The sequence below is a fragment of the Lathamus discolor genome, chromosome Z, assembly GCF_037157495.1.
Source record: "Lathamus discolor isolate bLatDis1 chromosome Z, bLatDis1.hap1, whole genome shotgun sequence".
Lineage (NCBI taxonomy): Eukaryota > Metazoa > Chordata > Aves > Psittaciformes > Psittacidae > Lathamus > Lathamus discolor.
In genome coordinates, this window is record NC_088909.1 from 207,508 (window position 1) to 223,646 (window position 16,139).

The following is a 16,139-nucleotide window of genomic DNA, read 5'->3' on the forward strand; positions in this document are numbered from 1 at the left end:
TGATCATTTGAGTCTCTGTATATGAGAGCATTATGGTAGTGATCTGGCTGATAGTTCTACAAAACTAAAAACAGAGTGGAAGATACTAGGGATTGCAGAAGCCTTGTTGCAGAATCTGAGGTGAGATAAATTTGGTTTATTTCATTTCAACTTTTTTTTCTTGTTTTTGTTTTAGTGTACTTACTAAAATTCAAAGTAATTCTGACCACTGTTTTCGATACTTTTGCTGGTGTTTAATATCACTGTTGACCTGATAAGTGTTAACCTTTAAATAAGCGTTTATCGTTTCCCCAATGTGGTTTTGATTTTGGGTTTGGTTTTTGGATCTCTGATTTCACTCAGTAACTAGAGGCAGGCTAAACTTTTCTTTCATCCTGGACCTTTCCTTCTCCATCCCAGCAAAATGCTTAAGACAGATACTAGGTCTTTAAAAACTCATTTCTCAGCTGGCTTCTGAAGGAACCAAGAATTTAACTGTTTTAAAATACGATCTGTAGGGAAAAAGTACATGGAACCAAGTTATTCAGCCTAAAAGAGAAATGTCCATGTCTTCAGCCCATGATGATGCCTAACAATAGGAGAAGAATGTCCTGTGTGTCCATGCAGGATACAACATAAAGAAACAGACTATGAAAAGTAAACAGTAAGAATAATTTGCTCAATGGCAGCTTTGCGAAGTACTAACATAAATTCCTAGAGAAACTGCAGTTACCAACGTTAGATGTCCTGACAGCTAGATTAATAAATTATATAGTGTCTTTAATTGGTTTTGAGGGAAAGGGTTGAGCTACTGAGCTTATGGGGCCCCTTCCACGAACCTTTTGTACAATACATTCACATAATGTCAATGTAAAAGTAGTATTAGATCTGCGCATATCTAACTTCAGCATAGATTTTTTTTTATGCTATTTAAAATTTGAAGGAAGATTTAATAAATTGATGATTTGAGGAAAAGTATAATTATGTTTGCACGTATTTATGGCATAGTGAAACAGAAAGGAAGAAATTGCAACAATATACACTTGAAGGAGCATGCTTTGTTTGCCTGCAATGACTGCATTTTTATCTTGCCTGTTTTCAGAAACCTGGCAAGAAACTATAGCCAACTGCACTTATTTTCGTCTGTGCCTTCAGTGGCTGCAGATTTGCTTTCCAGCAGGGACTGCTTTACCTCTGTCATATCAAGCCTACTTTACTGGAGTTCTTTTCTCTATCATCTGGAAATAATGCAGAATCTAGTACAAAATGGGCTGGTTTCATTTCAGTGATGACTGGCATGGCATATATTTTGCTTATACTGTGTGATCTGTTACAAGAGCCAGTTTATTTCCACATGTGAATCAGTTCGGTGGTTTCAGGCTTAAAGGGCCACATGGCACAAAACACAATGTAAAAGTATAGAATGGCAGTGAACATGGCAAGGGTGTGTGAAGTAATGAAAGACGTGGCTTAAAAGGCTAGAGTTAGATTATGATATTTGTAATTGAGTGTAATTAGGTTCTCAAATCACATACCCCACTGTGTTCTTCAGTTGCAAAGGTGTTAAGCTTTGACCTGATTGTGTCTTCGTCAATTTTTTGAAAACGAGTGAAAAATCAGGTTGTTCATAAGCTTCCAGGGACAAAGCTAAGTAGGAACAAGTAGAGGTTCACTTTCAAAACTGTATTTTCCTTGATGTTATTTAAATGCATCTAATCCTTCTAAGCACGTGTTGTGGATAAACAGAACAGCAGCTGCTACTGGTGGCTGATGCATTTATTACTTTCTCCTTAGCCTGAGCTTTATTTTCATAGTAATACCCTATAATGATTTGTTATAGATGGAAGCCTTCTTTTAAATATGACTGTGTATGGGTAGTGGAATTCACACAAGCATGCATATAATCCTCTAGAAAAATCTCACACTTCACAAAGCCATATTAGAATTATAACCAACTGTGTGATATTTTAATGGGGAAAGGAGTACTTTGCAAAATGCTTTTTGATTCAGCCTGTGTAAATCAAAAACTGGAACAAGCATTTTTTCAGTACTCTTTCAGAGTGTATTTTTGCATAGAAACCACAGGAAAAGGGAATTAATAAGTGGTCTAAAAATATTTTTACTATGACTCCAGGGAGAGTATTTCCAACTGTCGTGGTTTAAGCACAGCTGGTAACTCAGTACCACACAGCCATTCACTCACTTCGCCCCTTTCCTTCTCCCACTCCCAGAGGGTTGGGGAAGAGAATCAAAAGAATGTAACTCCCATGGGTTGAGATAAGAACAGTCCAGTAGCTAAGGTATAACCCAAAACCACTGCTGCTACCACCAATAATAAGAATGATAAGGGGAATAACAAGGGGAGAGAATACAACTGCTCACCACCCACTGACTGATGTCCAGCCAGACCCAAGCAGTGATCTAACCCTTCTGGGTAACTGCACCCAGTTTGTATAGTGAGCATGACGTATGGAATACCTCTTTGGTTAGTTTGGGTCAGGTGTCCTGTCTCTGCTTCCTTGTGGCTTCCCCTCCTCCCTGGCAGAGCATGAGACTCAGAAAGTCTTTGGTCAGAGTAAACATTACTGGGCAGCAACTAAAATCATCAGTGTTATCAGCACTGTTCCCAGGCTGAAAGTCAAAAACACAGCACTGCACCATCTACTAAGAAGGAGAAAAAATGACTGCTACTGCTGAACCCCGGACACTAACAAAACATGCTTAGTGTAAGTTACTGTATCAATAAATGTATTGTGTTCCCTTATTTGACATATGGACAATGAGAGCAGTTTGCTTATTACAGCTGATGTCAAATGTACTTGGCCAGATTATTTGTTCCAGTAGTAAAACTGAACAGCAAATTGCAGCATGCCATTTTGAATCAAAATGTGAACAGCTGGTTCCACTTGCGTAGACACCTATGTATAACATACAAAATAAGCTTAGAGCTTAAAAAGTCTATTTGTAGATAAATATAGACTTCAGATTCTACTTTGTCACACATTCTCTTACCTGCTCAGGTTTCAGGTTCAGACTGTATAACAATACTAGGGGTTTGTGTATTTGGAGATTTCAAAGTTTTTAAATCATAGGCAAAGAACGGTAATTTGGGACTCCTTGTAAATATTTGCACACAGAATATTAGAAACACTCCTTTACTAGAATGCTGTCATTTCTGACCCTAGCAGGGAATGATTTCTAATCAGACTATTACACTGTGAATATCTGAAGTGTGCTTTTTAGTATTTCACTGTCCCCAAACATTTTGTACCCAAAATTCCATTGTGCCTTATAGTATACATAAAATGCTTTAAAAAACTACTGGTGGCTAGGATGACCTGCCCTCAGATCTGGTCCAAACATCTTTTTTTTCCTCTCTGCCACACTTGCTTCCAGATACCATAATTCATGGAGAGGTTACGTTTTCGCTTGGCTTTTGTACTGCCGGGTCTGTATGCTCTTCCCTGCTCATACCCATTGAGCTGCTGGATCAGAGTGACACCTTAGATTATTGTGTGTGTTGTTTGTTTTAAAGCCATTTTAGTACTGATGTTCTAATACTCATGCGACACAATGTTCTATGTTACAGAACAGATGGCTTTACTTGTCTCTCATATAGATCATAAATAACTGTTATGAAGTATTTCTGTAATGTAACTGATTTTTGAAACTATTAAGTTTTAGAAAAGTAACTGAACAACTGCCATAGGCTTTAGATATTAAGTAGCATTTTACACATCTGCTTATAATACTTTGAATTCATAGAAGAAATAGATAATGGGATTTTTGTTTGAATTTATAGAATAAATAGGTAATAAGATTTGTTGTAAAAACAAGTTGTGAAACTATCCCTTTTATAGAAGGAAAAGCCTTTCCCTTTTTAGCAGTTAAAACAGTAAAGCTGAATCTCTGCCAGTATTTTTAAATAGTTAGAAATGAAGAATGAATAAAATGTATAGTCCACAATTTAAAAAAAGTTTTCATCTGGAATTTAACTGGCAAATCTCTGCTTTTGAAGGTGGTTAATCAGTGAGATATGATAAAACAGTGATTAGCTGATTAATGTCTGCAAAGAAGTATGCTTCAAACAGATTGGGAATTTTTTTGTAGTATCACAAATGGTTTTGGTTGGAAGGGACCTTAAAGTTTATCCAGTTGCAACCCCCAGCCACAGTCAGGGACACTTTCCTCTGGCTGCTCCAAGCCCTGTCCAACCTGGCCTTGAACACTGTCAGGGATGGGGCAGCCACAGCTTCTCTGGATGACCTGTGCCAGCACCTTAGCACCCTCACAGAGAAGAACATCCTTCGAATATCTAACCTAAATTAGCATAAGTCATATAAAGATATTTATTTTCTTTGTGTTTTTTAATGGATACTTGACACTATTACTGTACTTTAACAGATTCAGAGGTAGTGCTTGTAGGATGGCTTGTTACTATAAACACTACAAGATCACTTTTTGTTTTTCCAGTTCTCAGTGGCCTCTGTTCTAATGACTGTCCTCGGAAAATAACAGTAAGTGTAACTATCTTTGCGTTACTATTTAGCTTCAAATAAGTTCACTGGGAAAGTTGCCTAAAAATGGAACTTAGAGGAGTCAAAGCTAGTGTTAGCTCCGCAGCTCTGCAAAAATATGAAATTCAGTTTTGACTTGAAAATACAGAGCCTGCTTCAAATGGAACCTGCTTTTTCTTCAAGCCTACTTTAAGACAGGGTTTAATTTCTGATATAAAATAGTAAGGAGGGTTGATACTATTATTAGCTTAATTACAAAACTAAAGAAAGGGTTTAAAAAGCAAATCTTCATGACAGATGGTGGTGAAGCTTTCATTATCAAGTTCATTGAAACACTGTTGCCTCCACTGTAATAGAAGTTTTCTGTCAGAAGGTAACATAATGTACATCATGGCCAAAACCAGCAACTTGGTGCAAAAATAATAATTTTTTTAAAAACCCACACAAAACTTAACAACCAAACACCCACTTTTCACCTTATTTAACTATCTTTCATAGATATGCATTAACATCACCTTTACAGTCTCCATACATTTCATTCTAATCATGATTTTTCAGGCTTTGATGCCATCTCTCATCATTATCACTTACCCTGATGGTTTAGAACTTACTATTTTTGGACGCATGGTGTGAAACGTGTTATCATCTCTTCTTTTAGTGTTCTTTCTGTAATTCACTTGAAAGATCTTTTCTGAATTTGATGCTTTAATATCAGCTTCAATTGAGCATTTAGATAAAAAAAAAAAAAAAAAAGGAAAACTCTCCCTCATCCCTTGCCTTCCAGACCACAGCAGATATTTGTTCCCTTTTCTTTTCTTCGTAGGTGTGTTTGTTATAGTTTATCACTCATAATCCACAACTCCCTTTGATTTCTTTTTTCATTTTTTTAATTTATTTTTTACTCATAACTGTACTTTGATGTTTAAGTGCATTTTCTCCCTCAAGAGATCTGCTTAAAATAGATATCGGTACTCGACAAGTAATTATTCAGCTGCTTGCATGAATTAAATAAAAAATGGCTAAATAATAACAAGATTTTGAATTTATATAATATTTTTCAGTACAGAAAGACCATCAAGATAGTGCATTCTCTCATGCAGTATGAAATGAGTTATTCTTTTTCAGAACATGCAATTATTTCTTTAAATTTTTAGGTTTTTTCATTTTACTTGTAACTTCCAAAGAAACATTAAACCTTTTGCCAGAGGACTGAATAGTATTGCTTTCTTCATGAGAAACTGAGTATTACTTAGCCAACTAATTAGCTTTAGGGTGAAAATGAATTTCCATATAATGCTCTGACCAAAACTGTTCCAAAATTTTGAAATTATCCATATCAAAAGGAAATCATTAATCTAAAAATATTTTTTTTGTTTATTATTTTATTACTATACCTTTAATATAGCTTTCTCCATTCCTAAAACTTCGCCTATTCTGTTGGGTTTTTTTCTTGTTTTATTTTTTTTTTTCTTTCTCCCTGTAGCCTTTCGGTGTTAATCAGCCTGGTCCTTACATCATGTATACTACTGTAGATGCAAATGGATACCTGAAAAACGGGTCAGGTAAGTCTCACAATGAGAATGCACATGGCATGGTCTGTCTATGTATGCATATCAGCAACCTGAAGAGTTGGGAAGAAGTTTACAGAGTGAAATGGGACTAGTTTTGAATTGTATCTTCAGTTACAAGGCCAAAACTCCCTAACTTCCTCTTCTTTCTTTACCAATTGCATATTTATTAGAAACAGTACAATTGCATTATATTTTCTTCTGTCTCATGCAATTTGAGTTTGAACAGTTGGCTTTATCTTACCCAATCTGAAAAATCATTGGGTACATCATCAGTTTGTAAAATAGCTTAAGATCCTAATGACTTACTTTTTCTATTGGTTACTTAGTAATTACATACTAAGAAACAACAGTGGCCTCAAATACCTAAATAAAATCTTGTAGCCACATGAAAAAGAATCAACACAGTACTTAGTAAACACAAGATGTACTTTCATGAAGTTGTTCACTATATCTGGCAGGCTAACAGGCATCTATAAAATCATGAGGAAGATAGAGGGAATGGCTCCATCCTTTCACATAACACAAGAACTGCAAGGTATCAAAAGTCATTAAGGTAACGGTCAAAATAAATGGAAAGCAGCAGTACTACATACAACTTGTAGCCTAACTAGAGGTTTAATTGCATGAGATGTTGCAGATGCCATGGTTTACATGAGTCAAAAAAAAAAAAAAAAAGGATACAGAAAAGAGAATAATCCATTAGGCCATGGATGGTTCAAGTAGTCTCTAATGGTAGAATATCGTAAGGTTTATGCTGCTTTCTGGAGTTTTACTAGTGGTTCCTAGAAGACATAGGTGACTGCTAAGTAGTCCGTTGGTCTAATATATGACTGGTAAACTTAGGAACATAATGGATTCACTTCTTAAGGAAAAAAATCCCAAACTCTTAAGCCAAAACCTGGTTGGAATATGCATGTCTGTAAGTTATACCATTCTGACTTGAGCTCAATAGTGGCGGTCATCTTCATCTGTCACTCAAGTCTTATTTCTAATTAAACTCAGGTTTAATAAAAGATTCCCATAGTTCACTGGGAAAACTGTATTCCATATAACACTAATTTAAAGAATAGCAATAATTTAGGGAGAAAAATTGCTAACATGTTAAGGTCCTAAATCCGTGATAATGCTCTCACGTTGAATACTGTGCTGAGGACTGTTAATTCCACCCTAGAAAAAAAGAAAGATGTTATGAAATACAAACCTGATATTCTGTATTACTTCTGTATTTGTACATGCTGAAATACGGGTGTGAAAGCTTGAACACATTAGCCTACATTTTAATCAGACAAATAACTAATGCTAACAGGAAAATGCAGAGTATTTTTCCTAATTATTGCACAAATTAATTTTAATTAACGTCCTGCCAATTGTATACTCAGCTTCATTGGTCTGAAGGTTTTCTGCATAAAGTAAATTTAAAAAGAGCTTACAAGTTTACTTAGCTTCCCAAGACAAGATTTCTAGTTACACTGTGATCCCTTAAAGGACTCAACCCACACCCTTAGGCAGCCAGCTCTGGTGAGTAACAACTGGCATCTCTCCTCATTGCCAGTTACCAAGATGAAGGCTTGTGAGCTTTGTCAGCCAAGTCATGGTGCAGTCCAATCTTGTTAACCATGTCAGAAGACACCAGTAAAGGCCTTCACAGGATCTTTCTCCGACCTCAAAAGCCTGGATTCGTATGGATGGGAAGCTTACTTCAGTATGCGGCTGTTTTGTTATTTCTGGCCCCTAATAACTATGTTATTGCAGAATACAGTTCTGATGAATAACTGCCTAAGTAACAAAAAAGGTGAGGCTTAGAGAAGAAACACATTAGTAAAACCATCAAACTGACTCTTTTTTTTCTTCTTTAGGAAAGTGCTATGAAATGGTTATATATAAAGTAAACAAACAAAACAACAAAACCAAAACAAACAAAAAAATCCCCATAACCTTTGCTTAGACCTGATTATACTAATTTAGTTTCATTGTTCATGTAATCAGAGAATTTTTTAACTCTTGCTTACTTGTAATTAGCACAGTCTCAAACTTAGAAATCTGATGTTTTAAGTTAACTCATAGAATGAGCTTAAAAAATCATGTCTGACAGCTAGTAGAATTTCTATTATTAGACTTTTAAAAATATTTAGATTTGGGATATATATAGTTACTGTAGAAGACTGAAATTTGGCATACCTGAATGATAAGTTGCGTGCTGTTTTTTAAAATAAATTTGCTTTATATACATTGGCATAATTTTAATCAGAATATGACAAAATAATGGATTTGTGGGATTTCAAGTGCAGAATACCTATTAAATAACTCACAGCAGTCTAAACTGATTCTAAACCCCACTTTGAGGAAATACAAGTTTAGATGGGTTTGTTTTGTGTATATTTGACCTTTTGGCACTTACTATTTAAGCAAACTTATAATCAATGACAAAATAAAGATGTTCTTCCAGCTACAGACCTCTGTGTCATGAAAGAATGCACAGAGGTTCTGTTTTCCAGTTCTCTCTTCCAAGAACAAAAATGTTTTTATTAACCATTATCTTTAGGGTTTGGGTTTTTCGTGGGTTGTTTTGCGGAGTTCTTTTGGGGGATGGGTAGTGCTTAGAAGTGCAATGTTTTTAAAATTTACTCGAAGAAACAGCTATCAAATATGATTTTATACTACTATAGTACCATTCATCTTCATTGCTACCGTATTTACGATAATAAGAACCTAACAGAGTCCAATCATGATGAATTTCGTTTCCTGTTTTGGCACTGGGAAATAACAGTAATGAATTCCAAGTGCATTTATGACCCTAATAGTATTGCTAAAGGGAATTTCCTAATACTGTCTTTGATCACTGTCTCAACTGTAGTATGTTAACAGATTTTTTTTGAGTCTGTGTAATTCCTGCAAGAACTTTTCATAGTCACGTTATCTGAAACAATTAAGTTTGTATCTAAACTTGATTCTTTTACAAGTGCTACTTGTAAAATTCAGTACATGTTCTAACTAGAATTACAGGCCTAATTATCTTGAAAAACAGTCTGCTACATCAGAATCATATTCTATTTGACTATCAAGAAATACTTCAAGCCACATTTTGTATGTCTACTGGTGGGCAGTACCAGACCCACATGCATTTTTGAGCCATGTATAAACCTAAAAACCATCTTTTCCTCATTGAAGTTTTCAAAAGTATGGCATGAAAATACTGTTTTAAAACTAATTCTCATCAACTTATTTGCATTCCTTATATAATATCATGGACAAACTGTATGTGTATTTGAAGCTTTTAATTCTATAAAAGAAATAGTGAGATAATCTGATGGTTGATAATCGGAATTTTTTAAGCAATTAGTCTCTTTCTCAAGAAGTAAGGTGAATAATAACATAGGATTTTTCTAATGAAAATAGTGCTTACTATTCATTTCCCCTGCCCACGTCATCTTACACTGTTTTCTTTACCGCTGGTCTTAGCAGAACAGCAGGTGTAGGCTGGACCACTAAAACCAAACTATCCTGTCACCCTGAGTTTTCCTTCTAGGCCTGAACTAAAATCAGCCATACTGAAAGAAATGTCCACCATCCTTCTGATCTTCCTAATTCTACAGGTCTTTAGTTCTGGTATCTTTCATGTATGCAATATTTGTGCAGAGAGTAAGCTACAAAGGCACATATAGCCATCCTTACCTCATTCACTGTAAGGTTCTCTGATCTGCCAAGCCTTAACTACAGGAAATTTGCATAATTACAAGGGGTTTTTTTAAAGCATTGTTATTTTCTCTTCTATTAACACTCCACTATGTTCTTAAAAGATAACAGAATAATAATTACCACATTCTGTGCTGTTACTTTCACATTGCTCAATTCACTTGTAATCTTACAAGAAATGTTAAATTAGCTACAAGGAATAGTAACTGCCAAAATGAGCATTAGAATTGAGAAGTACTGGGTCTTACATCTGCAGTTAACATGTCCACAGACCTATTCTCTCCAAGAGTAAATTCAATAGCAACAGCTTCTTCAAATGTTTAAGTAATCCTAAACTTAAGATCAGATCAGGGCCAGCTATAAATCTGGGAGAAGCACGCAAACTCAAGTTTGAAGTCATGCTTTGTGATCAGTTTCCTGCTATCTGCCTTCTGCAGTCCCCATTCTTTTTGGAGTTGTTATTTTCAGGAGACGCTACAGTTAAGAATGCTTGTCAACCTAGATTTTCAGCTCTGCGTGTGCATTTCCAGGCTTTTATTGGCTTCTACGAAATTTCTAATAATATTCTGACAGCTATAGAGCTCTATTTGTTAACAGTTGTAACCTTGGCTAAAATGCAGGGTCCCAGTGATCACAGAATCATAGAATCATAGAATTGTTAGGGTTGGAAAGAACCTCAAGATCATCTAGTTCCAACCCCCCTGCCATGGACAGGGACACCTTACACTAAACCATCCCACACAAGGCTTTATCCAACCTGGCCTTGAACACCGCCAGGGATGGAGCATTCACAACCTCCCTGGGCAACCAATTCCAGTGTCTCACCACCCTAACAGGAAAGAATTTCCTCCTTATATCCAATTTAAACTTCCCCTGTTTAAGTTTGAACCTGTTACCCCTTGTCCTGTCACTACAGTCCCTGACGAAGAGTCGCTCCCCAGCATCCCTATAGGCCACCTTCAGGTACTGGAAGGCTGCTATTAGGTCCCCACGCAGCCTTCTCTTCTCCAGGCTGAACAGCCCCAACTTCCTCAGCCTGTCTTCATACGGGAGGTGCTCCAGTCCCCTGATGATCCTCGTGGCCCTCCTCTGGACTTGTTCCAGCAGTTCTGTGTCCTTTTTATGTTGAGGACACCAGAACTGCACACAATACTCCAGGTGAGGTCTCACAAGAGCAGAGTAGAGGGGCAGAATCACCTCCTTCGACCTGCTGGTCACGCTCCTTTTGATGCAGCCCAGGATACGGTTGGCTTTCTGGGCTGCGAGCGCACACTGCCGGCTCATGTTCATTTTCTCATCGACCGGCACCCCCAAGTCCTCCGCAGGGCCGCTCTGAATCTCTTCTTTGCCCAGTCTGTAGCTGTGCCTGGGGTTGCTCCGACTCAGGTGTAGGACCTTGCACTTGTCATGGTTGAACTTCATAAGGTTGGCATCAGCCCACCTCACAAGCGTGTCGAGGTCCCTCTGGATGGCATCCCTTCCCTCCAGCATATCAACCAGACCACACAGCTTGGTGTCATCGGCAAACTTGCTGAGGGCGCACTCAGTGCCACTGTCCATGTCAGCGATGAAGATGTTAAACAAGACCGGTCCCAACACCGATCCCTGAGGGACACCACTCATTACTGGTCTCCAGCCGGACATGGAGCCATTGACCACAACTCTTTGTGTGTGGCCGTCCAGCCAGTTGTTTATCCACCGAGTGGTCCATCCATCAAATTGATATCTCTCCAATTTAGAGAGAAGGATGTCGTGTGGGACAGTGTCAAATGCTTTGCACAAGTCCAGGTAGATCATAGAATCAGAATCGACTAGGCTGGAGAAGACCTTTAAGATCAAGTTCAACCATTCCCTCAGTACTGGCAAGGCCACCACTAAACCATGTTAATAAGGTCCTCATCTACATGTTTTTTCTGAAGACCTCCAGGGATGGTGATTTCATCAGTGCCCTGGACAGCCTGTTCGAATGCCTTTCCACCCTTTGGGGGAAGAAATTGTTGTAATATCCAGTCTAAACCTCCCCTGGTGCAGCTTGAGGCTGTTTCCTCTTCTTCTACCACTTGTAAATTGTGAGAAAAGACCAACCCCACCTCAGTACAACCTCCTTTTAGATAGTTGTAGAGCAGTAAGGTCTCCCCTGAGCCTTTTCTTCTGCAGACTAAACCCCCCCCCAGTTCCCTCAGCTGTTTCTCATGAGACTTGTGCTCCAGGCCCTTTACCATCTGCATTGCCCTTTTCTGGACCCACTCCAGCACCTCAATATCCTTTATCTTTTCTTTAGAAGGCTACCTACTTAGTTTATTTTATTACCAATAACACAGACTGATTTTCTTAGAACTAATGTCCTTGTGGACCCAGAACAGCTTAAGTAAGATCAGATATTTTAAATTTAATATGGAGCAGCTGATAGTTTACTGAAATGTCTTCAGAACGTGCACAAGGGCAGTTTCATACTGTAGCACCAGCACAAGACAGGCATTTTAAATTTGTTATTGCAGTGTTGTCTGGTCAAGGGCTGACCAAGTCAAATGACGGGGTAGACCTGTAGGGACTTCATGCTATGAACATCAGGCTGCCTTTAGCCATCATCATCTTTTTACCCTGGTTTTCCTTCTGATACCTGTTTCCTTTCATAACTCATTTTTTTCTGTCTTCCTGTTAGCTTTCTCCCTCTTCTGTGTAACATCTGAACCCTCCAATAGCTTCTCTTTCTCTCTGTAGGAATTCCTAGCCTGGAAGCCTGCCTGTTTGCACAGGCAGACAGAAGGGTAAGACTGGTAGCTGTGCATTGCCATAACCGCAGCAGTGCTGCCGGTCCCCTTGGCATGTGGAGAGAAGCCTGAGGCATGAACACTTGCAGCTCCCTTTTGCCATCTCTGTGGTAGGGCCATGGGGAAGGCTGTTATTTTGCACAATGTCTCTGTATCCAGATTTTTTTATTTACCATGTGGCTTGAATGTACCAGATGAACTGTTGTGATTGTACAAACCAGGCCGAGCCTGGCTGAAGCTTAAGGTTAATGTATTGTTTCACTTTTCCACTTCAACTTAGAAAGGGGGAATGTCTTCTGTATTTCAGCCTGTGCTACAGGCATTCTTAATTTTCTTAAAGTAAAAATATGCTGATAGATTTTGAAATAAATAGGACCATAGTTGCAGTTTGTGTCTACCAAATACATTAATCCTGTGGGCCCTGAACTACAAAACAATAAATGTTTAAGGTTTACTCCAAGGTAAACATCCATACGTAGGTGTAGTATTATCATAAGAATAGATTCATTGAATGGCTTATATGGATCAAATCATGACTTGTTCAAGCATCTGTATGACTGAAGCTTTATGGATTAATGATAACCTTTGCAATTGCTACTTCAGAGCTCTTTCATTTTGCTGGTTTTGCTTCGTTTTCTTTTAAGCCTTCCATGGCAGAATGACCTTTCACATACTGTGAAGTTGTGCCCTCTGGTTTTTTGAAAGCTGCTTACTCTTCCCTGATGCTACATTGAGTTCTCATACTGTGAAGCCAAATTGGATTGTGAGGTGAACACAAATGTCTAGCAGCTATTATACTAATGAATTTAAAAATAAACACTGCAGTATGTACTAGACAAAAGCAAAATAAGCTTAATAGCCATTTGACTATTCGAGACTCGTTATGTCGAATTCTGCTATATAGAAAGAAGAATATATTCATGAAACAAGCTGGAATAATTTAATAATTGAATAGCTGGATTTTGTTAAAAGGGGCTTTCTAGTTGCTATAGGTGAGAATGCCCCGCTAGTGTGTTCTGTGTAACTCTTGTTTGGAAAAATTGTGTGATCTGGTAATGTTGCGTGCAATATTACCAAACTTCAACCATTCAAATTTCAACTAATTTAACAAATTAGACAACTCTAAAAGTGATAACAGGGCAACTGAAGTAAAGCTTTCAACTAAAGCCAAAGAAATCATATTCTCCAATCTTTCAAGTTTGGAGGAGCTGGGATTTTGTTTTTCCTTCTGAAAGCTGCTTTGTACATTCCTATGCATATTACGTAGGTATTTCATTACTATTAGTTATATTTTCCCTTTCTTTTGCAGTAACTCTCTCTGACATATTTTCAAATAAATTAAGGAGCTGCCAGCTTCAAAAGATGGAGAAACACATCCATATGCAATGTAGCACAATACCAATAATCACTGTAAAGTAAATAGCACTGTAGTGGTGCTGCTTGAGTGAGGCATGTTCACTGTGAAATGTCACCCAGCTCTTGAACTGGCATTGTCCTACTCCAGCTGTTGCAGGCATGTTGGTTACAGCTACACAGCAACTCATGCAACTTCTGCAGGTAGCTTTTTGGAATAATTTTCAAGGTTTTCTAGGAAGCATGTGTATCTAATCTATAAAAAGCAGTCATTCATGTGTTGACCTCAGTATTAAGGTAGATGATAGTACAGAAGAACTTAGATACAAATCTGAGACTAGTGGCTACAACTCAGATCCTGTGTTTTACACAATGAAGCATTTTTTACCAGAAGAGCTGCCTACATTGTCACAGGTACAAAGAATGTGTGTGTAAAACAAAGCAACACCTTGCTATATTTTCTCACTCTGATAGATTCGGTTTATTCCACAAATATCTTCAGTTACTACTTTGGTGAACGTACTAAATCTTCTGATAAATGCATCATTTTGCAAATTAGAGGAAAATATAGCAACCGGGAGAAATCACGACACAACATTTTCATTCATGAAAATACATTTAACTATGCAGTCCTCTAACAAAATTAATTTGGGGGACTTTTGAAAGTCTAAATACTACTACTGCATTTTGAATTAATCTGAGTGGCTTTAACGGACTACTTAAATGTAAATGATACTTTGTCAAGAAAAGCATAATAAAATAATTAAAAAAAAGAATAGTGCTTCAGGAGACCACAAGTTTGTAATCAGTTTCCATTAGTTTTTCAACTCTGTGTAATTATTTTGTATGTTCTGCTCTATTATTCCACAACATAAGCTTATTTAAACTGAGTGAACAATATCAGTATTGTGATTCTATTTGTTGGTTCGACTAGACTGATCATAAATCCCATATCACACATTATCAGTTCTGTTTAAAGAAACAATAGAAAGCATTGTTCCTACATGGAAATGCAATCACTTTCCCTTCATAAACTGTTGACATTGCCGTTTAACCAAGGGCCAACTGGGCTACTGTTAAACTTTCAGCAAGCTTACATCAATGTAATAGAAATAGAAGGGTCATGCTTTAATTCAGATATAAAAGAACAAGTACTGTATGTGTTATAGACAGCACATAATTCTATTTCTTAGACAGGATTTTCAAAAAGTTAATGATGTGTACTGCTTCAAGTTTTATATGCCAGACTTCAAAAGTAAGGAGATGATTGATTCAGAGGCGTTCAGAATGATTCCTGAATATCAAACTCTGCAAAATTCTTTGAGGTTTGCTGCCCAGTGTCATTAGCTATTTTTCAAACATTTGGTCTCTGACAGGCTGAAACCACTGAAAACCATGTCTTAAACTGTTGAAGTTCTTTATTCTGCCTAAGGTTTTTGAAGCAGTAAACTTGGTGACTTATGATTTAAAGCAAAAATAAAAATGAAACCTGTACCATAGACAAGTAACATAGAACACCAGGTTGGAAGGAACCTCAAGGATCATTTAGTCCAACCGTTAACCATTAGTGTATAACTAATCCTAGAATCCCAGACTGGTATGGGCTGAAGGGACTTTAAAGCTGATCCAGTTCCAAGCCCCTGCCATGGGCAGGGACACCTTCCACTACAGCAGGTTGCACCAAGCCCCATCCAACCTGGCCTTGAACACTGCTAGGGATGGGGCAGCCACAGCTTCTCTGGACACCCCATGCCAGTGCTTCAGCACCCTCACAGAGAAGAACTTCTGCCTAAGAGTTCATCTCAATCTCCCCTCTGGCAGGTTAAAGCCATTCCCTTTGTCCTGTCCCTACAGGCCCTTGTCCAAAGCCCCTCTCCAGGTTTCCTGTAGCCCCTTTAGGCACTAGGAGCTGCTCTAAGGTCTCCCTTTAAGGAGCCTTCTCTTCTTCAGGCTGAACAAGCCCAGCTCGCTCAGCCTGGCTCCAGAGCAGAGCAGAGCAGAGCAGAGCTGCTCCAGCCCTCTCATTCAGGTACCAAGTTAAAGTTTAGCACCCTCCCTGCCTGCAGAGCTCAGTGCAGGTACCATACCCAGTACCATAGCCCAAGATACCTGGGTGCTTCCCAATAACTTTTTTTGAAACGAGAAGTACCATAGCCCAAGATACCTGGGTGCTTCCCAATAACTTCTTTTAAAACTAGAAGCATAATGCAGAAGACATAGTGTTAACTAGTCTTAAAAGTAGTGTTAAAAGGTAG

At 37.9% G+C, this 16,139-nt stretch overlaps 1 protein-coding gene across 3 annotated transcripts in view; it reads left to right on the forward strand.

Annotated features, from left to right (window-relative positions):
• Nucleotides 1-16,139, forward strand: part of ITFG1 (integrin alpha FG-GAP repeat containing 1) — an 83,787-nt gene that overhangs the window by 53,116 nt on the left and 14,532 nt on the right. For 2 of the 3 annotated variants that reach the window (XR_010608880.1, XM_065663605.1), the window contains exons 13-14: nt 4,453-4,496; nt 5,980-6,058. Coding sequence is in view for 2 of the 3 variants with exons in the window: in XM_065663605.1 (XP_065519677.1) it covers nt 4,453-4,496; nt 5,980-6,058 (123 nt within the window). In the remaining variant the exon portion in view is untranslated. Of the gene's footprint in view, nt 1-4,452; nt 4,497-5,979; nt 6,059-7,619; nt 8,477-16,139 lie in introns of those variants that run through there. The other variant, XM_065663606.1, reaches the window with a different exon arrangement.